This window comes from Natator depressus, chromosome 21, assembly GCF_965152275.1.
Source record: "Natator depressus isolate rNatDep1 chromosome 21, rNatDep2.hap1, whole genome shotgun sequence".
In the NCBI taxonomy this organism is placed as follows: Eukaryota; Metazoa; Chordata; order Testudines; family Cheloniidae; genus Natator; species Natator depressus.
The window spans coordinates 15,833,484-15,855,820 of NC_134254.1; the positions used below are offsets into that span (position 1 = coordinate 15,833,484).

The following is a 22,337-nucleotide window of genomic DNA, read 5'->3' on the forward strand; positions in this document are numbered from 1 at the left end:
CCCAACGTTGCTCTCCTCCGGCTGGGAGACAGGTATTCTGCAAGTCTGAAGGAGAAAACACCTGTTCTCAGGAGCCCAGCACCCTGATTGCAAACCCAAGGGGCTTAGACAGTTTGGTTCTGATAATCCAAAAGCTGCAGATTTGAAAGGGACTGAAATATTTATTTACTTTTATTTATTATATTTACTTTTCCCCATAAAATGCATAGTTAAACTGTGCATGCATAGTTAAACTGTGCGACGAACTGCCGCAAGATGCCACTGAGGCCAAGCGGATTCCAAAGAGAATAGACATGGATATGGATAACAAGTGCAAGTTATTGTAGACAGGATAAAAATATATAAGTAATGTAAACCCTGATGCCTCTGGGAATAAATCAACCACAGAGGGACAGATTTTCAATAGAGACCAGCATCCACTGAGGCTCTCCACACTCACACTGAGAACAATAGAGAACATGCCCCACTCCTATTGAGAATAATGTGAGCTGCTTGGTACTTTTTGAAATGTGGCCATTTTATTCAGCTGTCAAAGTGGAAGCTGAGCTCGTTGGAAATTCCCAATGGGAGTTAGGTGCCTAAATACCTCTGCATCTGGGCCTATCTGCAATTTCCCCTGAGGGCTGGTTATTCCATAACTGTCCAAGATTGGGATTCCTTGAGTGTCCCCCTGAAGCAGCTCCTACTGGCCACTATCAGAGACAGGATACTGGACTGGGTGGACTATTAATAAAGTCAAATCCTTTGTGTCCTTGTGTATCCTCAGCTTCACTGCTTCTCCTGCATAGCTGCTGAGTTAGTTTCTCCGCTGTTCCTGAGGGGTTTTATACAATCACAGGGGAGCAAACCCCCTAAACGATAGGCAGGTATGATTGTTAAACCACACACATGGGCAGCCCCTGCAAGGGGTCTGAGCTCAGCTTTCGAAACTGATGGGAGCCCCTTTAACGGCATCTTCTGAAAGCCCCCGCCTTGGAGGCTGCCTGTCCTGGGTAGAGGGGTGGGGAGCCAGGTGGCTGATTCCCACCCACTCAGCCGAGAGAGGGAGCGGAGGCCAGGGAACGAGAGGCTGGTAGAACTGGCTTCTGAGCAGGGAGTCGCCCCTGAAAACCAGGGCAACTTGGTGCAGCGAGCGCAGGGGGCTGAACCCGGAGCAAGCGGCCCGCCAAGCTGGGGCAGACGCCGGCTCCCGCCCGCGCCGGCTGCCTTTTGGGAGGTGCGGCTAGTAGGCAAATTACAGCTCTCCGCGCCTGTCCAGGTAGATAAGAGACCATGTGACACGCCCCAGCCGTGAGCAGGCTGCAGGCAGGGTAAAGGTGCGCGGGGCAGGGGCAGGAGCCGGGGCAGGAGCCCCCTTTCCACTTCCTCCGGGCGCCTCAAATCCGCGTCCCGCTGGCGCGGGGGATCTGTGCGGAGCGGGGCTTGAACCTGTCTCGATGTCTGGGGAAGTTCCCCCCCTTCTTTGAAAGCCAGGGGAAGCCGGGATGTCTTTGAACAGGAAGAACTGGTCTGCGCTCTCTAGGTAGGCGCTGTGGTTTAATGGTTACCGCTTTCCGGCGGGGGTGGGCTCGGGGGAGAGGCAGGGTGGCAGCTGGGGACGGGTGGGGATGCAGAAGGGGCCGTGCTCGCTGGCAGGGAAGGAGAGTAGCCGGTGTGACTTCAAGCTGGGTAGGGCAAAGCCAGCCCTGCAGAGCCGAGAGGGCTCTCGAGTTGCAAAAGGACAAGCAGCCATCTGTGCTGCCGGAACTAGGGGTGCTCTTGCACCCCCTGGCTTGAAGAGGTTTCCATTAGATCCTGGCTTTGCAGTTTGGTTCAGTGGCTCTCAGCACCACCACGGTACAAACTGTTCCTGCGAGCAGCAGCGGAAGGGGAGAGAGGGCCCTAATGCAACACCCCCTGGAGAAGTGAGCTGTGCAGCGAAGGTGAAGGGAGCAGTTCTGCTCTGGAAAGTGACTCTAAACGTGCTGTAAAGGAGTCCTGTATTCACTGCACCCCAGCCACCATGGCTCTAATCGGCTCTGTTTACTTGCAGCTGGGTTTCTAACTCCCCACAAGCTCACCCTGGGTTAGAGAGCGGCGCCGCTGTCCTGAGTGCTCCTGCAGGGGGTCCGCTCACAAAGGAGTAACTGGGAGCAGACTGTGCTGGCTCTGTGTCTGCGCAGCACCCCGCACCCTGGGGCTGGTCTCCTGGTGTGGGGACGTCTAGATGCTAGCACGACACAACTCAAAACCATAACCAAGGTCTGTGTATGCTGGAAAGCTGGTCTCTTTCACCAATGGAACTGGTCGAACAAAAGATCCTGCCTCCCCCATCCTGTCATGGATTTGTAAAGGTATTTAGGCACCCAACACCCACTGAAATGTCATTGATTTCAATGGGAGTTAAGTAGGTAAATACCTTTACAAATCTGCCTCTTAGTCGCTCTGTGACTCAGTTTCTCATCTGTACAATGGGGATAATAGTGCTGCCGGAGTAGATGTATTATTGGGGAAGGGGGGGAACACACTTCAAACAGAAGTTTGGGGCTTGATGGATGAGGTTCTCTAGCTTGTGTGATGCAGGAAGTCAAACTACATCAGCATAATGTGCCCTTCTGGTCTAGAAATCAATGATTCACTTGGAATTGCTCATGTGATTGTAAAATCTGTGATTTCTTCTCCTCCTCCTCTCCCCCCCCCCCCCCCGCGTGCCCCTGGGATGGCTAGTTACACCAGTCACCCAATTAGGGAACTGAAAGTCACACACTTAACTGGCTCCCTGTGTCAGGGTACCTGGTCCCCACTGAACAAGGGGGTTAACCTTAGCTCTGCTTCCCCCTCCTTTAGCCCCGCTGATCACGGAGGGGAAAGGGCTATATACTGGTGGTTTGGGAGGATGCTTTGGGGGAAGATTCCACCCCCAAGGGCCATAGAACTGGTGTGACTCCCATGCTGGGGGAATCTTTCTGTAGTTCTCTCTCTTATGGTAACGTCTTTTGATTTCTGGTTATAAACATTATCCCTGCAGGGAAAGCCTGTGCTGCGTTATTCTACCAACGTACATGAATGAATATTATTAATTATTTACATTGTAGTAGTGCCCAAGACACTAGTTAGGAAGGGGGCCTTGTTATGGTAGGTGCTGCACATACAAAGGAAGAGAGAATTCCTGCCCTGAAAAAGCTCACCGTCTAAAACGGACAGGGCAGACTGAACAAATTGCTCCCTGTGACTAATATTGAATATACAGGTTAGTGCCACAAAGCCAGAGGGATTGTTTCTGTTCCCTCATTGAATGAGATGTAACTACCAAAAACAACACACAATTCATGAACAGTCAACCTGTATCTGTAGACAAGGAATTATTCATGGCAGAAATGTGCAAATACTTTCTGATAATGAATAATTGGGAGAGTCTTAAAATGGGAGGGGGGGGGAAATAAGATACATTGACTAGTGTAGTCCATTGTGGATTATTTAATCAGCTATAGTTAATAATTCTCTTGATGGTGCGCGAGCCAGGACAGAATACAGCTCATGCATCAACAGCCACTTTGGCTCTGCGGGGTTAAAAAGCATATAAAATACAACCAGCTTATTTTCATCAAACAAGGGTGAAATGCACCCATGTGCAGAGGCCCAGGAAGAGCCCTACAGCCCACTTAAACAATCCATCAGAAACTGGTCAATAACGGAGGGAAAACAGTTTTACAAAAATCAACATTTCAAAATTGTTTCCATTTGGCAGGGTTTGAAACTGACCCATAGGATGTCTCTCTTGTGTGTGAAATTGTCCATGATAGTTCTACCAGAATAACTTATTGAAGATTTTATTAATGTTTATACTTAATCACGTTTGAATCTTACCAAAAACCCAGATCGAAGACTTTGGTACGAGAGACTTTTGAAAACAATTTCTAAAATATGATTAAGTAAATTTGTGGGGTGGGGAAAAGCCTCTTGGGAGGAAAATAATCTTGGATAAACTTTTCATGCAAACATTTTCAACCAGCTCTAATATGAGGTTAGGTAGGTCTGTAAGTGCACCATAGACCTGGTTCTGGTCCTCTCCAGAGGGGTGGATTTCTCTCTAAGAGCCTTCTCGTTAAGGCTCCAATCCTGCAAAAGCTTATGCACATGCTTAACGTGATCACAGCTGCAACTAGTAGTAATAATAATACCTAGCTCAATCATAGATCTCCAAGTGCTTTACAAAGGAGGTCACCGGTATTATCCCCATTTTACAGCTGGAGAAACTGAGGCAAAGGAAAGTGACCTTGCCCAAGATCAGCCAAAAGCTAGTGGCAGCTCTGGGAATAGAATCTAGATCTCCTGAGTCCCATGCGAGCACTCTATCTACTTGGCAACAATGTCAAGTCAATACTATCAGGTTCATAAATGCTTGCGGGACCTAAATGTGCAACTGGCGATCGGTACAATGACTGTGCAGTAGAGCACAAGTTTGCACACCTAAGCAACTGATTGTGAGCACAAAAGGCCTGATCTAAAGCCTGGTGATCTCCATGGGATTGGGATCAGGCCCAAAATGCAGTCTGGAAACCTAGCTGTGTGTGAAGTAATTTGAAGACCTGCAAAGCACTGTCAGCAGGATTACACGGTAGCAGGCTTTTGTTTTCTTCTTTTAGTTAAGAAGGCAGGAGGGTCAACTTGCTTCCAAAGTGCAAGGGCTACAGGACCGAATGCCGGGAGATTAGATCTGGCTCTGAATCACTTGTAGGGAAGTTTGGTCACAATGTCTAGTGAACATTGTATCTTTCAGAATCAGGTTTGTTGTAAAAGAGGGTGGGGCTATCTTTTTGTATTTGGAAAAAAACAACACAAAGGGAAGGGTGCATGACTCATGCATGCTACAGTAACCAGCTCATTCAGTTCCTTCCCTCAAATTCTGGTGCCATTTCTCCTCCTCTTTTTCCAAGGGAGGGCAGGTAACTTTCTACCTAGAAAGTCAGGTTTGAAAGGTCTGTGGCTGAGACTTGTAGCTACTTAAATGCTCTTCTCCCCTCCCACCCCACTGGCTCTCTGCTTCTGCTTTTCTCCTCACCCTGTCACTCGAGCCTTCTCCTTCCCTGCCCTACTCCTTGCAGCCTGGGAATGGGGAGTTGGGCAGAGAGGAAATGTGCGCTTGCGTAAAGGTAGATCACTGGCACGGCAATTTTTAACCCACACAGTGTGACAGCTACAACTCACGGGGTTTGCAATGGCACGAATGCTAGTCTAGGCCTGATTCTGATCCCACTGACTCCAACGGGATCAGGATTGGGCCCACTTCCTCTTGAATGTTTTAAATGTAAAATGTGGCCTCAAGTTCAGAGTCAGCAAAAACCAAGCTTGTACTAAGCCATCAACCACATGCTGTTCCCATGATCTTACTATCTATCTTTTTTTAATATACTCTAGTGGAAACACTTGCTCACTTTTTTTTTTTTTTTTTACACAAGCATATTCCCAGGAAGAGGCTGCTGCTGCTGTGAAATGCATAAGCATTGAAGAGGGCAGGCCAGGGCACTCCAGCTATGGTCTGTGGATTGCTGTTGGTCAGAGAAACACTTGCTAGCGGTCTGTAGAGACCTGGCTGGTCACCTGATGCTGGCCTCTCCTGTTTGTTTCTTGCAACTGCATTGCATTTAAAGACTGACAAAAATACATCCATACCACATTGCCACTTAAATGTCTAGTTTCCACTGGGCCATTACACAAGCGTGAATGACGGGAGGTGGTGAGCGTATCAACTGATGAATGAAGCTGTGGCCTATGCTATTAAAATGTCGGAGATCTCCTGTAAAGAAGGAAATTGATTATAAGCAAAAATGAAACTGACTTGTGATTTCATTGTTTGAGGGCTTATCTGTGTGGGGAAGTTCCACCTGTTATAAACTGGTATAATTAAGCTGGTATTACTTAAACTGATTGCATTATATTGCTATAGTTCCCTATGTGGCCGCTCCTACTCTGGAATAGGAGTGGCTTTGTCAACTTAAACCCCTTCCAAAGCAACGTAAACCAAACTGAGGCTTTGTCTACTCTACATAAGAACGGCCACACTGGGTAAGACCAAAGGTCCATCCAGCCACGTATCCTGTCTACCGAGAGTGGCCAATGCCAGGTGCCCCAGAGGGAGTGAACTTAACGGGTAATGATCTAGTGATCTCTCTCCTGCCATCCATCTCCACCTTCTGACAAACAGAGGCTAGGGACACCATTCCTTATCCACCCTGGCTAATAGCCATTAATGGACTCAACCTCCATTAATTTATCCAGTTCTCTTTTAAACCCTGTTATAGTCCTAGCCTTCACAACCTCCTCAGGCAAGGAGTTCCACAGGTTGACTGTGCGCTGAGTGAAGAAGAACTTCCTTTGATTTATTTTAAACCTGCTGCCCATTAATTTCATTTGGTGGCCCCTAGTTCTTATATTCTGGGAACAAGTAAATAACTTTTCCTTATTCACTTTCTCCACACGACTCATGATTTTATAGACCTCTATCATATCCCACCTTAGTCTCCTCTTTTCCAAGCTGAAAAGTCCCAGCCTCTTTAATCTCTCCTCACATGGGACGCGTTCCAAACCCCTAATAATTTTTGTTGCCCTTTTCTGAACCTTTTCTAATGCCAGTATATCTTTTTCTGAAATGAGGGGACCACATCTGTACTCTTATACCAGAATTAGGCCTGGGCTACACGGGGGCGGGGGTTGAACTAAGTATGTTAGTTTGACTCACCTGGCCGCCCTCACGGCGGTGAGTTGACCATGGTGGCTCCCTTGTCAACTCCGCTTACTCCTCCTGCCGAGGTGGAGTACAGGCGTCAATGCGATATATCAATCCCCGATAGAACGATCGCTGCCCGCTGATCCAGCGGGCAGTGAAGATGTACCCTAAGAGTGTCCACATGAGACATTCTCTTGGTTTAAATTCAAACCTCTGGTTATACCGGAATAACTTTTCTGTGTAGATGAGCCCTGCGCTGAGTCGTGCAAAAGGTCAACAAACAGCATCTGTGGTGGAAAACCAATTTTGATTTTTAAAATTCTTTGTTTTAATGATCTTGGGCATTATTTGCAGCACAGCGTGGGACTGTGTGTGTGTGAGAGCTGAAAAAAATGCCAATTATTTTTGGTGGAAAATTTCAAAATGTCAGTTGGGGGGGGGGGGAATAAAAACTATAACAAATTTTTCTTAGTGTCAAAAGCTTTAATTTTTTTCTTAAACTTTTTTACTGAACTACAGTTTGTCCTTAAAAACTGAAAATCTTTTACCAAAAGGATATTTTTTTTTCAGCAAAAAAAAAAAATCACTTTGGTTGGAAAGCCACTTTTCAGTTGTTTGGGGTGTGTATGTGATGATGGAATGTTAATGACCTCTAATTCCAGGCAGAACTGGTAATGATGGTTGCCTGACACCTTCCCTTAGAACAGCTTGTTTTTTAGTTGCTTGTAACCTTTTACCATACTTCAGCCATTCAGACTAAAATTTTTCATATCAGGAGTCTACCTCTGTCTGAGTTTTTGTCTTTGTAAGTTTAAGGGGAAAGGGTTCAGTCATTTCTGGGGGGGAGAAGAGGAAAACATTTTTGCCCATTATTAAAATAAATAAATCTTACAACTCTTTCTTTAAGGAGCTCTAGCACCAACATGGTTGGAGCAGGGCCTTGGAAATTTGGCAGGGAGTTGGCCTCTATGCCAGGGTGGTAGGTGTTGCTCTTCCTGTGAAAATCCACCCAGACTTGGCCAAGTTATAAGCTTCTAGAAACATCCAAGTTTAACAAACCTCTAGTGAACAGTGTTATTCTCCAAAAATACTGTTTGGACTGAGTATACACCATCTGCCACGGAGCATGCATCAGCCCAGGGATTGAGCAGGACTTGTCCTGCAATTGGCTGTCAGGGACTGCAAAAAGTACCAGGTGCAGGATCTGAGAGCAGGGAATCTGTCTCCTGTGCTCACAATGTCCCTCCCTGCTGGTTCCTAGGACAAGCCAGAAGTTTCCTTCCTGTAATGTGGAGGAGTGAGGAGCAGAGACTCCCAAAACAGATGGGGAAGTGGGGTTGGCAGGGAGGGAGGGAGGGATTCTTGCTAGAAGCAGGTGTGATGACAGGGAAAGAGTCTGTGCCCACTAGAGCAGGTTCCCCTACAGACCTTGGACTGGAAGCCCAGATTCCAGAGTTCTAACCTTGCTGATGACCCAAATTGGGAGACCGTATGGTATCATGTGATTGGAACTTCTGGTTTGCTTATATCAAACTTAAGGATTTAAAAAATGTAACTTCCCTACATTAAAGGAACACTACCGTTCAAAGTCAAGCGCTTAATTCAGGAATTTCCTAATGTTTACAGTAGCCTGTTCCCATGCAGGTGTCAGGATTACACACCACCCGTGATTAGATCTATGTAATCCACTTTGTATTTCGGCTCCTGTTTTCCATCCTCCCGCAGCCGATACCCACCGGGGCGGGACCCGGCCATGTATCTGAATGGGATGCTGTGCCGCTGGCCAATTGCACGCTGCTGCACAGCTCCTCCTTGATCCCTGGGCTGATCACTTGCTCTCTGCAAGCTCCGAGAGGTACCCTGGTTGCTATGCTCCTACAGTGACCCAGCCCGCTAGTATCTGACTGGCACGTTCTTGTATGCAGTGTTGTAGCCATGTTAGCCCCAGGATATTAACGGCAAGGTGGGTAATCTCTTTTATGGGACCCATTTCTGCTGGGGAGAGAGACTAATAAAAGAGATTACCTCACTTACCTTGTCTCTGGCACACCCTTGTCTCCTTTCCGAACAGCCTGGCCAGGCAGAGGACTCTTGAGGATGAGGAGGAACAAGCGAGAGAACGTCGGCGGAGAGACCGCAACCTGAGCTCCACCACTGACACGGAGGATGAAGCCCTTTGCCCTGTGCAGGATACCAACAAGCAGGCAGTGGAGAGGTGGGGGAGGAGAGCGATTGTTCCCTGGGACTGCAGTGCCGGCATCGCCCAGAATGCGGCACGTCCACCCAGCTTGTCTTGCTCTGCCGGGCCTGAGCCAAAGCCCCCATCTCAGTGGGAGTCCTCCCATTAAACGGGTTTTGGATCAGGGCCGCGGGGTCAGGCAGCTTCAATTCATGGTTCTGAGAAGCAGAAGGGTCTAGTGGCTAGAGCAGGAGACTCTAGGGTGTCAGGACTCCTGGGTTCTGTTCCTGACTCTGCCACCAAGTCACTGTGACCTTGGGCAAATTACTCCCCCTGCCCCCTGTGCCTCAGTTTCCCCAAGTGTAACATGGGGATAACGATATGCTGTTTTGCCGATCATGTTGAGAGCCATGGAGGACTGATGCAATAGAATGATTAATCACTGTTGCTTATGTTAGAAAGCTGAAGGCTAAGATCTTCAAAGCAGTCCAGGGGCATTAGACACACACATTCCATTGAAATTACCCATCCAAATCCCCCAGACTCCTCTGAAAATCTTACCCCCCCCCCCAATATTTTAATTTGAATCTACTGGTATAAATACCTTCCTCCACCTGCTCTCCAAACCCCCTTCTTCCTTGTCTCTCGGGGTAGTTGCCCCTCCCGAGACGAAGGGTAGAATCCTGCCCTCTTCAGAGCAAGACAAGGCTGCTCCGGATGCTGTACCCAGGAGACTAGAGCAAGTGGCTCTACCTCCCCATGGTGCTAGCTCAGTGCTACCAGGGCCAAGGGATGGAGGCTGATCTGGGATGTGGAGCCCCCACAATGCTCTGTAACCATCAGCTGCATAGGACCACACAGGTACCTAACCTACGCCTGCAGAATATGGATTCAAAGAGGGGTAACAGTACGTGCAGGGTGCACTGGGATAAAAGGGGGGGGGCTCCGTAGGTGTTAATCTGGCATCTCTCACCTGGGCTGGATTCACTTGCTGTCTAACAAGCAGCCTGCCAGCGCCCTGGGTGTACAAGGGTGTCAGTGCCTTCTCTGTCACTGCAGGCTACCGCGGCTCAAGGAAGCCGAGCCACCAGCGGCAGCCACGGCCGAAGAGGAGATGGCTGAGCGGAAGCTCACGGCGGTGCTGAGACCACAAGAGATCAGGAGGCAGAGGTGGCAGGTTGAGAGCTCAGGAAACCTCAGAAAGGAGAAGGAGCAGCCAGAGAACTTCAGGGAGCCAGACGTGGGAGCAGACCACCTGGAGGCAGCCCCGTGTCAGGAGTCAGCTCTGGGTGGGAAAGCCCTGGCAGGGGAACAGCACCAGGGGGTGGCCCAGGAGCCAACGGGCCCGAAGGCAGAACAATGTCCAGAGTCTGCTCTGGAGCAGAAGGTCCTGGTAGGAGAATGGCATCAGGGGTCAGCTCAGGATGAGAAGGACCTGATAGCTGATGAGCCCCCGCAGGAGCCAGAGGTGACAGGAGGCCAGCCCCAGGGATCGGCTCAGGAGCAGAAAGACCGTAGTCACCTGGAGGTGAAAGTCTCCTCAAGGGGAGGAAGCTGCATAGAACAGAAACCAGACTCCCTGGTTACTCGCCCCTCCAGCCAGCAGGTGAGAGACAAGGCACTTTACCAGCCGTCTCACGATACTTGGGGGTTTTCCCTAAAAGCCCCAGCTCCTGGAGTCAGGCCCCAGATCCTCAACGGGAGTGAGGTGCCTCTGAGGAGCTGGCCCATGTGACTTTTAGAGTATCCTGGCTTCTGTTTAAAAAGGAGCTGGCATCTAACCTTCTGGAGAAAAGCTTGAAAACGTGAAGTGGGGACGACCCAAAGGCTCCGATGCTAGACGGCAAAGAGCCTGGGACACATTAATTTAAAAATCGTGACTTGGATCCTGGGCTTGGCGATGCTGCACTTGAGCCTGGAAAGAGCTGTACTGCAAAGGGGGAAAGGGATGCGGGAGGGGATGTTGCTTCCCCAACTCTAAACTCTGCCTCTAGATGAGGTAGCCCCAGGACCCACTTCCCCTCATCGAGCCAGACCTTGAGCCCTCTCCTAGGCAAACCCCCCCCATTGACCTTGGTGGTGATTTGGCCTAGGGAGGAGGTTGGGGTTTGGCCCATCCAGTCGGGGTTCCTGTGGTCTGGGCTGTTCGGGCGCTTGGTGGATCTGCTGAGCCCCCGAGTGTTGCTCCCTGCTCTCACAGCCATGGCTTGAAACCTTCCTGCTGGCTCTTGACTTGTGTGTGTGTGTGTTCCTTCCTCAGGATACAGCAAGGAATCCCCCCCAGGCTCAGAAAGCAGCAGGGTCGCCCTCCACCCACGACAGACCCGGAGGCTCCTCGGCTGCTTCCCCCACTCAGGTCACCTACAGCAGCTCATTCAAACGCATCAGCCCGAGGACGGTCTCATTCCGGGTGAGTGCTGACACGGGCAGGGAAATGTGGCCCTCCAGGCAGTGGACGCCGAGTTTATTCTAGCTGTATGGGGGAGGCTCCCTCCAGCTGTCCTCAGCAGGAGTAGTTTGCTCGATTCTGCAGGCTGGGGGGCTTGCAGAGTCCGTTCCAGTGGGCACAGAGATCCAATCCCAGGTTTTCTCCTTTTGAGGCCGCACCTAGAGTCCAGGTGGATAGAGCATAGGAGGCAGAGGCTCTTCCATGTGGGTGCTGCGGTCCTGCTCAGATTATTTTCCCTATGGGTGCAGAAATCCAGTCCAGGTCTTCTCCTTCCCATTGTTACTTAGAATCTGCTCCAGCTGGGCTCAGGTTATTCCCAGATCTCCTCCTCCTTGTGACATTTACTGGAGAAGGTGGCCGGGTTGTGTATGTGTTCTGCACCCATGGGTGGGAGACTTGGGAAGCCCCATTAAAAGGATCCAGGGCAGCATGGAAGTTTGGAGAAGCTGGAATTGAAGCTCTTGGTCCCATGGGCCACAGAGGCGCTGCTGGTATCTGCAAAGGGCAGTGCCCAGACAAATCCCTGGTCATGGCTCTGCCTCAGGTTCCCCAAAAGGGTCTTGCAGTGCGGGCCACGTTCTTCCCTGCTGCAGCTCCAATAAGCGTGGCCCCAGGGGTCTGTGAACACAGCATGCAAGCTGCTAGCATTGTCTGTCCTGTGTCTTCAGTCTTCGCATTGCAGAATTCTGCTCAGGACCCCCAGAACCACCAGCCGCTGTGCTGCCCCTCTGCCTGGACAAGTGTGAGCTTTGCTGCTCCTAAGCTGTGGGTCCACTCCCTGCCACACCCACCTCTCGGCCTGGCCAGCAAACTCTTCAAGACTTGGCCAGTCTAAACATTGCCTTGTGGGTAATAGTGAATCCCAGGGCCCAAGTTCCCTGGAGAGGCTGCCCTGCCGTGTCCAGTGCCTCTCCCTGGATACTCGCAGGAATTATGTTCGCTGCTTCCAAAGACACTGAGCACACACCAGCCTGTTAGGTTAGCTTCTCTGCACCTTAGTATAACTGCACTGAGATGGCTCATACTAAAACTAAGAAAACTCTTATTAACTGAGAGATTTAAGTAATATTTAGCAAAAATAAGAGACCACTATGGTTACAAACACCACAAAGCATGCTTTCGAGTGACTACAACTCAACATTAGCAAGTTACAGTCTTTGGCCAAACAACGTCCTTACTTGCCTCAGTTTCCAGCATCCCTAGCTCTCCAAACTAAGGACTCCAACTTTCATAGGTCCAGAGGGTGCTGTACCCTTATGTGCCCCCTAAGTCAGGGCTTCTCTTCCTTTTTCTTTCAGAGGCCCCCACCAACATGCAATTAAAGCCCACCCTTGCCACAACAACGGCTTTTTTGTTTTTTCCTGCATGAAAAAGCCAGGGCTGGTGTTGCGGGGCAGCAAGCAGCGCAATTGCCTGGGCCCCCATACCACAGGGGTCCCAGCGAGGCTAAGTTGCTCAGGCTTCAGCTTCAGCCCCAGGTGGCAGGGATCGGGGCCCTGGGCTTCAGCCCCCCACAGCGGGGCTCTGGGTTTCTGCCCTGGGCCCCAGCAAGACTAACACTGGCCCTGCTTGTTGGACCTCCCTGAAACCTGCTCGTGGGCCCCCCGGTTGAGAACCACTGCCCTAAGTGATCAGGGGAGCAGAAAGACCTTTGATTTACGTTACCCAAAATCCATTGTCTCTGCCTTGAGCCAGGAAGGCTTCCTTGGGTGCAGATTCTGTCCTCAGGCATGACTGTTAAACCGGCATCATCCCTGCATGATAGCTTTGTTTACCATATATGTAAATGTCCTTTCATTGGCCTCTGCCTGTGACCCAGCTGGACAGACAGGTAAAGACACATTCCTTTGTCTCGAGTAGGCTGGGTCTAGGCTCTGCCTCCCAAACACCTTTAAAGAACCTGTTTCCAGGACACATCTGTAACTTTGTACACAACCCGTACATGCATCACTCCCTCACTTTTTTTTTTTTTTTTTTCCCCCGGAACAAGCGTGTCCCCAATTAACACAGGTTTTAGAAACATGTTGAGGCAATCAGCAAGCCAGGCCTGACGTAAGTTATGGCATGGTGGGCCCTCTGCCAGTTGGCATTGAGAGACTCGCAGGGTCACACGCACCTCTCCGACACAGTGATCTTTGCAGACTTGGAGAGATGAGGGATTTGTAATTCTTTCCTCTCCTGGCTCACGCTGTCTCAGATACGGGCGTTTCCTGCATCACACGCTGTATTGACCCCAGGGCTTTCCAAGTTGAGTAGCTAGTGAAGCTGCAGGGCGGTTTGGCTTTGCGGAATTGAGCAGGGGGCTGTTGTTCTGTGCTGCAAAATGTCCAGCAGACGTACTGGGATCAGTCCTGCCTGGGAAAGGTTTTCATACAGCTGGATTGCCACCTGGCTCCAGAAAGAGCAGCTGGAACGGAGTCTGGGTGCTGTTGCCAAGCAGGTCGTAGAGCAGTTTCTGTAGGGATGGCCTTCGGCACAGGATGGAGAGGTGCCACCTCTCCATCGGGACGTCTGGCCAGAAAGTCTTTGTTCTCTGGGATTGCAGGGGCAGGAGGATGAGGTAGGCTGGCCAGGAGATGGGTGTGGAGGGGGGGGGGTGCAGTGAAGGAAGAAAAAGGGGACATTTGAGGGCAGGGGTAGGAAAGAAAGAGAAATGGTGAAGCCAGAGGGATGGAGATATGCATGGGCTGGGGAGGAGGGAATAGACTGAGAGTCTCATGTTCAGTTTCCGCCCTGAACGAGTTCTTGGTCCAGGGTTTTCCCCCATACCTTGGCCAGCCCTGCGGGGAGGGGACCAGGTTCAGAAGTGATTGGAACCGACCCACATTTTCACTCAGACCAAACCTTTTCTGTCATTATTTGAGACATACACCACCACCACCACCCCCCCGCCGCAGTGCTCCATGGTCCCTGTTGGGATCTGAAGCAGAAGGGGTTCTGGACTCCAAGATTGCCAGTCCAGATTGCTCACATGGCTCCGAGAAGCCACCAAACGCTGCTCTGTGCCATGGTGAATGTCTGAGCTCTGGGAGACATGGGGATGAGCAGGGTTGTGTGAACTTTCCCAGCCCTAGGAAGGGGGCCTTCTCCCAACCAGTCTCATGCCCTCCCATTGTTCCACATCTCATCTCCTTTGCTTGCTTTTCTAGGTGATCCAAAGAAAAGACAAGGAAGAAAATGCATTTACCAGAAGGTCAGTGAGTTTTACTTGTATTTCTGGTAATGTCACAAAGCCGCTAATAACTCTGACCCTCCCCCACCAGCTGCCACCCAAAGGTCTCAAAGCAGGCCCCAAACTTTAATGAGTTAATCCTGGTACACCACTTCTGATGGTGCGTATCCTCACTCCCACAGACTTGCACAGCAAATCTAGTGATTGCTCCTGCTCCAGAAATAGAACTCGGATCTCCTCCCCCCACACCTCTTTGTTCAGTAGGCCTCACTGTCATACATGAGAAGGGGTGTTTGGATGGCCCTGGTGAGAAGATCCAGACATTTTGTCTATGTTCATGTCTAAGTCCTCCTGTTTTATTGTCTGGCTATTGGCTTATACTGTAGCCCTACAGATCAGACTCCTCTTAGTGCTTCCTACTAACCATGCCCAGACTGCACCTTGGCATTTCAACCCTATGCAGTTTACCCCAGCACCTGTCAGTGCGGCAGGGCCTGGCCACAGACAAAGACCTCTTGTGGAATTCGGGGGTGTCACCTTCCCCATGCAGGAGACCTGCCTTCAGTGCATCATTGTGTGGTGTGTTGTCATTTGGCTTCACTGGAGGGGCTGTCTATGGTGACCTGGTCCTGCTCCCATGGAATTGGCTGGCAAAACTCCCATTGACTTCCATGGCACCAAAATCCAGGCTCATAGTCTGCGCAGTGCTTTGAGATCCTTCAGGGCAACGGCCATAGACCGGGAAATAGTACTGGGCAAATAGCAAATGTGCTGAGCGCTTGGCTCTAGTGGTGACACCTCAGCTGTGCTCCTTCCTGAAGTGGATCCATATTTGAATTTCTTGGGTTGAAATTGACCAAAGCAGGTGACTTTTTAGTAAGGTCTCTCCTCCCTGGGCTCAGTTCTCCTGTCTCACCCTATGGTAAATCAGGAGAAACTCCATCCTCAATGGGTATCTACCGGAATAAAACTGATGTGAGATCAGAATGTGGGTCCCTGGACGTTATCAATTACTGAATACCCGTGAGGGGAAGTCCTGCACCGAGGACAATGCAAAAAACAAACAAACCTGTAGGGAGCGGGTGGAGAGCTTCCTTTGAAAATCCTCTCCCTGATGAACAGGAGGGAACCAGGCAAATGTGAAGTCTGTTCCTTGTCCAGTGAAATAAACCCAAGATCAAACTTTCTCTATCCAGGAAACACCCAAAGAATTCCAGATTTTGCCGCATTTCAGCCCCATAAATGACACCTGGGGTGGAAACAGCTGCCTGCACGCAGAGGCTGGTGTGTCCGGGAGCTGACACACGGCTTAGCTGAGCAGAGAGAGGATCCCGGGGCAGCAAGAGGCTGGGGAGTCAGGGAAGTGGTCCCCAAACAACCGGGAGAGAGATGGAGATGTTTGTCAGGTGGTATGAGCCAAAGTTGTCAGTGCATACGTTGCAGTTTGACAATGTGGACTCACCACTGTTTTGTAATGGAGAAGTTCTCTCACTGATCACCGGGGGTCACGATTTGCTCCCCATGTGGAGGGAATTGGAGAGACAACACAACGTGAAGAGTAACTGGTACGAGGCCTCCGTTATCCCCAGGGGACCCTGCAAGAAGCAGTTGTTACGATGGTGTGACTCTGGTCATCCATGTTCCAGACCAGATGAAGGCAGAAGCTGGGATTCTGGGTTTGAGGACATAGCAGGGGTAGGATTCTGGGTTTGGGTCACAAACAGCTAGAAACTAGAGTCTGGCAAATCTGGGTCTCCTGATGTTCCCTGATAGGTAAAGTGCTATGACAGCCTACATCTGCTTTCTAGCTCTTCGGACGTAGGATGGCCCCATGTGTAGGGTGCTTGCCTGGGACTCCGTTGACTCAGGTTCAGTTCCCTGATCTGCCCTAGATTCTCTGCATGACCTTGGGCAAGATTGCTCTGCCCTAGATTCTCTGCATGACCTTGGGCAAGATCCTCAAAGGTATTTAGGTGCCTAGCACCCACTGTTGCACTGGGGCCTCAGTTCTGGAGCTGTACAGTGCAGGGATGATAGAGGTGTCCATGCCTCCCCAGGACCGCTTGTGAGGATCGATCCATCAACGATGTGCTCAGATTTGGTAATGGGCTATGTCAGGCAGCTTAAAATATTACTACACTGAAGCCAGTTAAGTAGTTAAGTGAAGCTAAAGTATTTTTTATCCCCATTTTACAAGGGAGAAACTGAGGCAGAGAGGGAAATGGAATTGCCCAATGTGTCTCAGTGAAGAGCTGGGAATAGGCACTTGGTACCATGGTATAAGAACCTGAATGGAGTAGAACCCAGCTCCCTTAGTGCCAAATAGCCTCCCCACACTCCTGCCTGTCACTAGGCAGACCTTGCCATGGCATGAAGGATATTGGGGGATTTCACTCCGCTCTTTTCCATTCCTTCCCCCTCCCCAGTGCCAGTGTGAGACTCCCAGCCAGTAGCATCAGGATCGAGGAGAAACTGGAGAAATACACCTCAGCTGTGCAGGTAAGTGGAGCCCCCGAGGCAATGGGGGGAGGGACCCTTCCCGGGGGAGGGCTGGGCCTGCAGGCCTGTGAATGCCTCGCTAGTTCTGTGGTCTCTAGGTGGAAGTGGGTGGCTTCTGAGCTCTGCATGGTTGTGCAGCGCGTGACCTGGGGAGAAGGGGAAGCAAAAGGGCGTCCGGGAGAGTGTCTCACAGAGCTGAGGGCAGGGGCTGAGGAAGAGCCTGCCCTAGCCAGAGGGGAGTAGGGACCTGCCTCCACCGTTCACACAGAGGGAGTGGGGCCACCCTTTCCAAGGGACCGAGGACAACCCTCCGCCAGGCAGGTGATGTGGTAAGAAGGGTGGGCAGGGAGGGGAGAATGCATGACAGGGAGCTGGGGTAGGAAACTGGGCTGCCCTTCGTTCATGCACTTAAAGGCCCATGAGGAATGGGTGGGGGTCAGCCTTGGCAGGACCAGACCAGGCACCCTACGTATACCTAGGGCTCTATCACAGACGGGTCCTCTCTCCGCTCCTAGCGATCCGAGGTGAAGTCGCCTGTGTCCATGCCAAGAAGTTTCCTCCTGGCCTCGGAGGGCGTGGCCAGCAAGCGCAGCATCTTCGAGGCCAGTGCCCCTGACAAAGCTGATCTGGCCCCTGTCAGAAAGGTGAGGGCTGAGGTGGGACCGAGCATGGGCTTGGGGGAGGGACCCCTGTGAGTCCCACCGTTTGCAAACCCCACCCCCATCTCCAGGTAGGGGGCACTGGGCAGATGGTGGGGGAGATTCGAGGTGGAGGAACCCTCAGAACTGACAAAGCTGGTCCCTCACTCAGTGGCACCTGCCAGGCAGAGGCTGGGTGGCTGCATGCCCCGGTGGATCCTCCTTCTAGTGGCTGCTGGCTGGGATCCCATGTGGCAGGTGAGCATTTCCTTTGCAGCTCCCCATGCTGGCTGAATGGCCAAGGGCTACCCTGCAGCAGGGGGCGGGGGGGGGGGGGGAACTGGCTGAGGCCTCTTCCCGCACATGTCTTCCAAAGGTGCATTCTAGGAATGCTCCACGCAGGTGAGCAGGTGGTGCCCTGCCCTCTGAGTTTCTCTTGTGTAGCACAGGAAGTGAGGGGTTTGGTCACCATTGCTGCTCATGCTAAGCTGTGTTGCACCCCAGAGATGGCTGCATTCCAGTGGTGGGTAACGTGCAGTCTTAACTCTGATCCTGTTGTGTGGCAGGAGAATTTGAAGCTCCCTGGCACAGTGACGTCTCGCATCAACCTGTGGATAAGCAGGACGCAGGAGCCCAGCAAGGACGGAAGAGTCAAGGTATCAGATGTGCTGGGCATTGCGCTAAACTGCTGGTGCTTTGACAGCCTGGTGGGGGGACCCTGCATCAGGGGAGCAGCCAGGTCGTGACAGCGATTGCAAAGTGGGCCAGATCATGCTGATCGGAACCTGTTTGTAGACTAGCGTTGGCCATGTTCCAGCAGGATTTAAGTCCCCTCCACCCTTTAGCACCTCCACTTCGAGCCACCTCACCTGCCTTACAGTTTCCCACCTGGTGGGATTTTGAGGCTCCTCCAGGAACTCATGGTTACACTAAAATCCCAAGCAAAGAGTCTCAGCTTCTCCACGGACTCCAGCAAAGAATTACTTCCCCTGCCCCTCCCCTCCTCCACAAGGGGGCGCTAGCAGTCCGCAGTGAACTGGCCCCATGCTGAATGTGCTAATCACAAAGACTCTCACCCAGTGAAGCCCTTGCTTGGGGGCTGCTTGTGGACCCCAGACCAGCTGCACTTCCTCAGGGACCTTGCGAGAATCCCTCTGCAGGGCTGGCAGGTCTGCAGGGTTGGTGGGTCTGCCCATGACAAGACAGGCCATGGGTGGGGAGGATGACTGTGGGGATTCGCTGCTCCATGCATTATCCCCACAAACCCTACAGGGACTTCTCCAGAGACTAGCTCTTCCATGCACCACCCTTGTGCTGGGGTGGTTCTCTGGCAGAGTCCCACTGTCAGGGGATGCCCAGAGACATGTGGCCATAGCAGTGGGGAGCCTGGCAGGAGGTCCCTCTGGCAGTGCAACAGCACCGGGCTTTTGGATGGATGACAGCTGGTCTCTGCAGATCAGGGTGGCTACTAGTACATATAGGAGTGGTGCAGAGGAGACCTCTCTGAGTTTACATGGGTGTTTCCCTGCAGATGGGAATCTGGGTCCAAGATCTCTGCTCCTGTCTGTGCCGCAATGCAGCTGCGTTCTGCTCGGACTCCATCAGCTGAGCCAGGGGGCTCAGTGAGCGCAGCCCCTGGTGCAGGTTACGGCACCGAGGGCAGATCCCCTTGTTTATAACCTGGGCGGCTCCTATTGCAGTGCCAGGGAATAGCTGAGTTTGCCAATGTCACAGCCATGCCTGCTCCTGCCCCAAACACCCCTCCCTGCCAAGCTGATGGCTCTGCACCTGCTGGGGAGATGCTGGGGGTGTTTTGGGAGGGGTTTCACTGCCAGTGTAAAGTGACTGTCCTGCAACCATCCAATTCCCCCCCCCCCCCCCCCCCCCGCCCCCATTAGCCTAGTTTGGAGCAGTTCCAATGCTGCTAAGGTAATGGCCTGGATTTGCAAATCCCAGCACCCAAAGGCTCGGATCTGATCTGACCCGCTTAGGCTTGTTTGGATCCAGGGTTCTGGGTCAGGCCCCATCTTTGGTTTAGACCAATGCAATGTTCCGAGCAGTGTCGTCCATGCCCAGAGCAAACCCTAGCACAGCCTGTTCCTCCTCTCCCTGCAGGACGCTGGGAGAACCGACCGCGCAACAAAGCGCAATCTCTGGGCCAAGCAGCCCGACGATGACTCCAGTGACACCAGGGTAAGAGCAGAGGGAGCATGGAGCTCACTCACGTGACCTGCCTGGATTGGGCCACGTGCCAGTGGCTGAGTTGGGCTTGAGTCCCTAGAATCTCCTCACCAGAGCAGCACAAAGTAGCCACAGCAAGGGCCAGGACCTGTCCCTTAATGGCTACAGTGCAGAGATCTGAGTGCACAGGCTGGCCTGCCTCGCTGGGGGTGTGTTGGGAGTGTCATCGTGCTCTGGTTGATGGGAGGGGGAGCCCAGTATCTTTAGGGGCTAATTTGCAAAGAGGAGCTGGTATTAGGGGAACTTGCATAGAGGGGTGGGTCACAAGGAGGAAGGAGAAGATGTGGTGGGCTGGAAATGGGGTGTGTCGTGGGGTGGGAACAGCTGGGCAGCAGCTGAATGACATGGGAGCACTGTGCTGGTGGTTTGGGCGTGTTCTAAGGGTCTAAGGCTCAGTGCAGACACTGATCTCGGTAGTTCAAAGCACCTTTCTCTCTGTGCTGCAGCCTCTGGCCCAGCCTGATGATGCCCTTTGTCTCTTTCAGCTGTAACGCTACAAGACTCCCTGGGGATAATATCTCGTTGTGATGATCAAAGTCTGGCCTTATGCAATCCTCCAGCATCCCTTCATGGCTTTGTCTCTGAGCATCTCCCTCCCATAAGACCAGCCCTGCCTGGAGACCCACATCCTGCTTTCCTCTGATGGCACTGGGAGTTTTGGGGGCCTCTTGCTTCTGACTGGTGGATGGGAAGGAAGAAGCTTTGAAGATGACCTGTATTCTGCTGTCCCTTCCTGCTACCTGGTCTAGCTAGGACGTATCAAAGCCATGAGTGCTGTCCACGTTGAGGGTACGAAATCTTTGCTGCCCTGTCCCTGGACAAGGCTTTGGCGCCTCCAAATGCGCTATGACACATGCTGTACCTGCAACAGACTTAACCAGCTCCAGAGTGGTGCTGGCAGGGGCCGGGCTGGGGGCTGGGGCCACTATAGCTTTGCCCCTGGAGGTCCCTGGTTAAAAGCCAGCCCAGGCTGCACGCAGTGGTAGCTGTAGGTAGCAGTGTTGGCTCGTTGAGGGAAGATCTGTCTTGGCCCCGTTCCTAGCTCAGCAGATGGCCCCAGCACCCAAACCACAACACAGCCATCCCTCAGCAGAGGGGCCATGAGGCCTGACCTCCCCTGCCCCAGTAGAAGACCTGCCTGTAAGCCAGGGCTCAGGTGTGTTGGCTGGGTGTGGTGCACGCCGGAAACGGCTGCTGACCTGCGGCTAGCGGAGGATGTCTGCTGCAGGGTGTGGCATTCGTTGGACCAGATCCATGGGGCTGCTTTGATTGGCCAGATGCTCAGCAGTGCCAAGCACCTGTCACTGCTTCATACCCCATCCATTCACACGTACACTATGCTGTCCCTCCCCCTGGAGACTCCCTAGGGCTGTCCTGGGGGAGCGGTGTCTGCATCATCCCCGGTTTGGTGTCACAGGCCAATGGCCCCTTTCTCTCCCTTTCTCCCAGCATATCACGTGTCCAGGCTAGCCTCTCCTCCCCCTGCCAGGACCCCTCTCCTATTTAGCAAGGGAGGCCCCCTTGGCAATTCTGGTCCTTAGTGCAGGGGTTCTCCGCCTAGAGGCCAGTCTGCACCTGGGATGGCTGCAGAGAAGTCCCAGACCCTGCTCGCCCACCCTCGCAGAAGCCTGCCTGTTCTTATTCTTGCCTTCTTTGTATGGAACCGTAAAGCTGCTCAGAATGTGATGGGCCTGAACCAAAGCCCCAGCTTGCGTGCCCCTGCGCTCCCCAGCTGCAGCCTGGAACCCAGCCCTAGCAGTAGCCTTTCCCAGGAGCATGGCCCTCTCCAGCTGGGGAGGGGCAGGGGCAGCTCTAGGACACTGGGGAGGGAGCACAGCGGAGAGCCCCTACAGTGGCAGTGTCCAAACACCTCGGTGTGAGGAGCAAGCACCTGAGAGCGGCGCTAGCCAGCTCTAGGCTGGGATTCTTTAGCTTGAGCCTCTGTGCTGATCGGGCCTTCCCCGGGCTCCCCCTGGATCCACTCTCCCCCCACTGGCTTAGGAAGGAACCTGCTGCTTTTGGTAGAGCTCCATTTCTTAATAAATGGTGCTTTCTTTAAGATGCTCGTGGTCTCGGACTGTTCTTTGGGGGGCCCTTGCTGTGAATCGCTCTGGACAATGAGGCAGACGAGCTGCTGGCCTTTGGAGAGAGGGGTGGGGTGGGGGTCAGGTGGGACTTGACGTGGCACCTCAGCCATAGGGCAGATATAGGCCTGGGTGTGGCCACTGCCCGCTTTGGGGGCTGTGCGGGAGTAATGAAGTCCTGTGGGTATTTTCCAGCTTGAGAGCTTCAGGTTTGGCAGCAGCAGCGTTCTGGTTGTCATGGTGGGTCAGGAATTCTGGGGCTCCCAGAGAGCTGGGTGGGGCTTCGGGTCCAGCTGTAGGTGAGGACTTGTCTCCTGAGAAAGCCAGCTCTGATCTCCAGGCAGCCCTATGGGATTCGGCTGAACATCC

The 22,337-nt window shown here is 52.3% G+C and overlaps 1 protein-coding gene across 3 annotated transcripts; it reads left to right on the forward strand.

Annotated features, from left to right (window-relative positions):
* The first annotated feature begins 1,111 nt into the window (after positions 1-1,111).
* On the forward strand, positions 1,112-21,894 carry LAD1 (ladinin 1). Of its 3 annotated transcripts, none has more exons than XM_074936331.1 (10): positions 1,112-1,258; positions 8,778-8,921; positions 9,945-10,491; positions 11,146-11,295; positions 14,484-14,527; positions 16,933-17,005; positions 17,521-17,649; positions 18,210-18,299; positions 19,759-19,836; positions 20,370-21,894. In XM_074936331.1, the coding sequence occupies exons 3-10, from the start codon at positions 10,000-10,002 to the stop codon at positions 20,373-20,375; spliced, it is 1,062 nt and encodes a 353-aa protein (XP_074792432.1). In that variant the 5' UTR covers positions 1,112-1,258; positions 8,778-8,921; positions 9,945-9,999; the 3' UTR covers positions 20,376-21,894. The 3 variants fall into 3 exon arrangements, with proteins under 3 accessions (XP_074792432.1, XP_074792431.1, XP_074792433.1); XM_074936330.1 differs by lacking the exon at positions 1,112-1,258 and adding an exon at positions 1,266-1,522; XM_074936332.1 differs by lacking the exon at positions 1,112-1,258 and adding an exon at positions 2,128-2,241.
* The last annotated feature ends 443 nt before the right edge of the window (positions 21,895-22,337 follow it).

Excerpts from the sequence above, each read along its gene's own strand:
- LAD1 (XM_074936330.1), top strand. The coding sequence starts at position 1,485 with ATGTCTTTGAACAGGAAGAACTGGTCTGCGCTCTCTAG. Across the intron at positions 14,528-16,932 it reads GAAAATGCATTTACCAGAAG|TGCCAGTGTGAGACTCCCAG; the intron begins GTCAGTGAGTTT and ends CCCCCTCCCCAG. Across the intron at positions 18,300-19,758 it reads GCAAGGACGGAAGAGTCAAG|GACGCTGGGAGAACCGACCG; the intron begins GTATCAGATGTG and ends CTCTCCCTGCAG.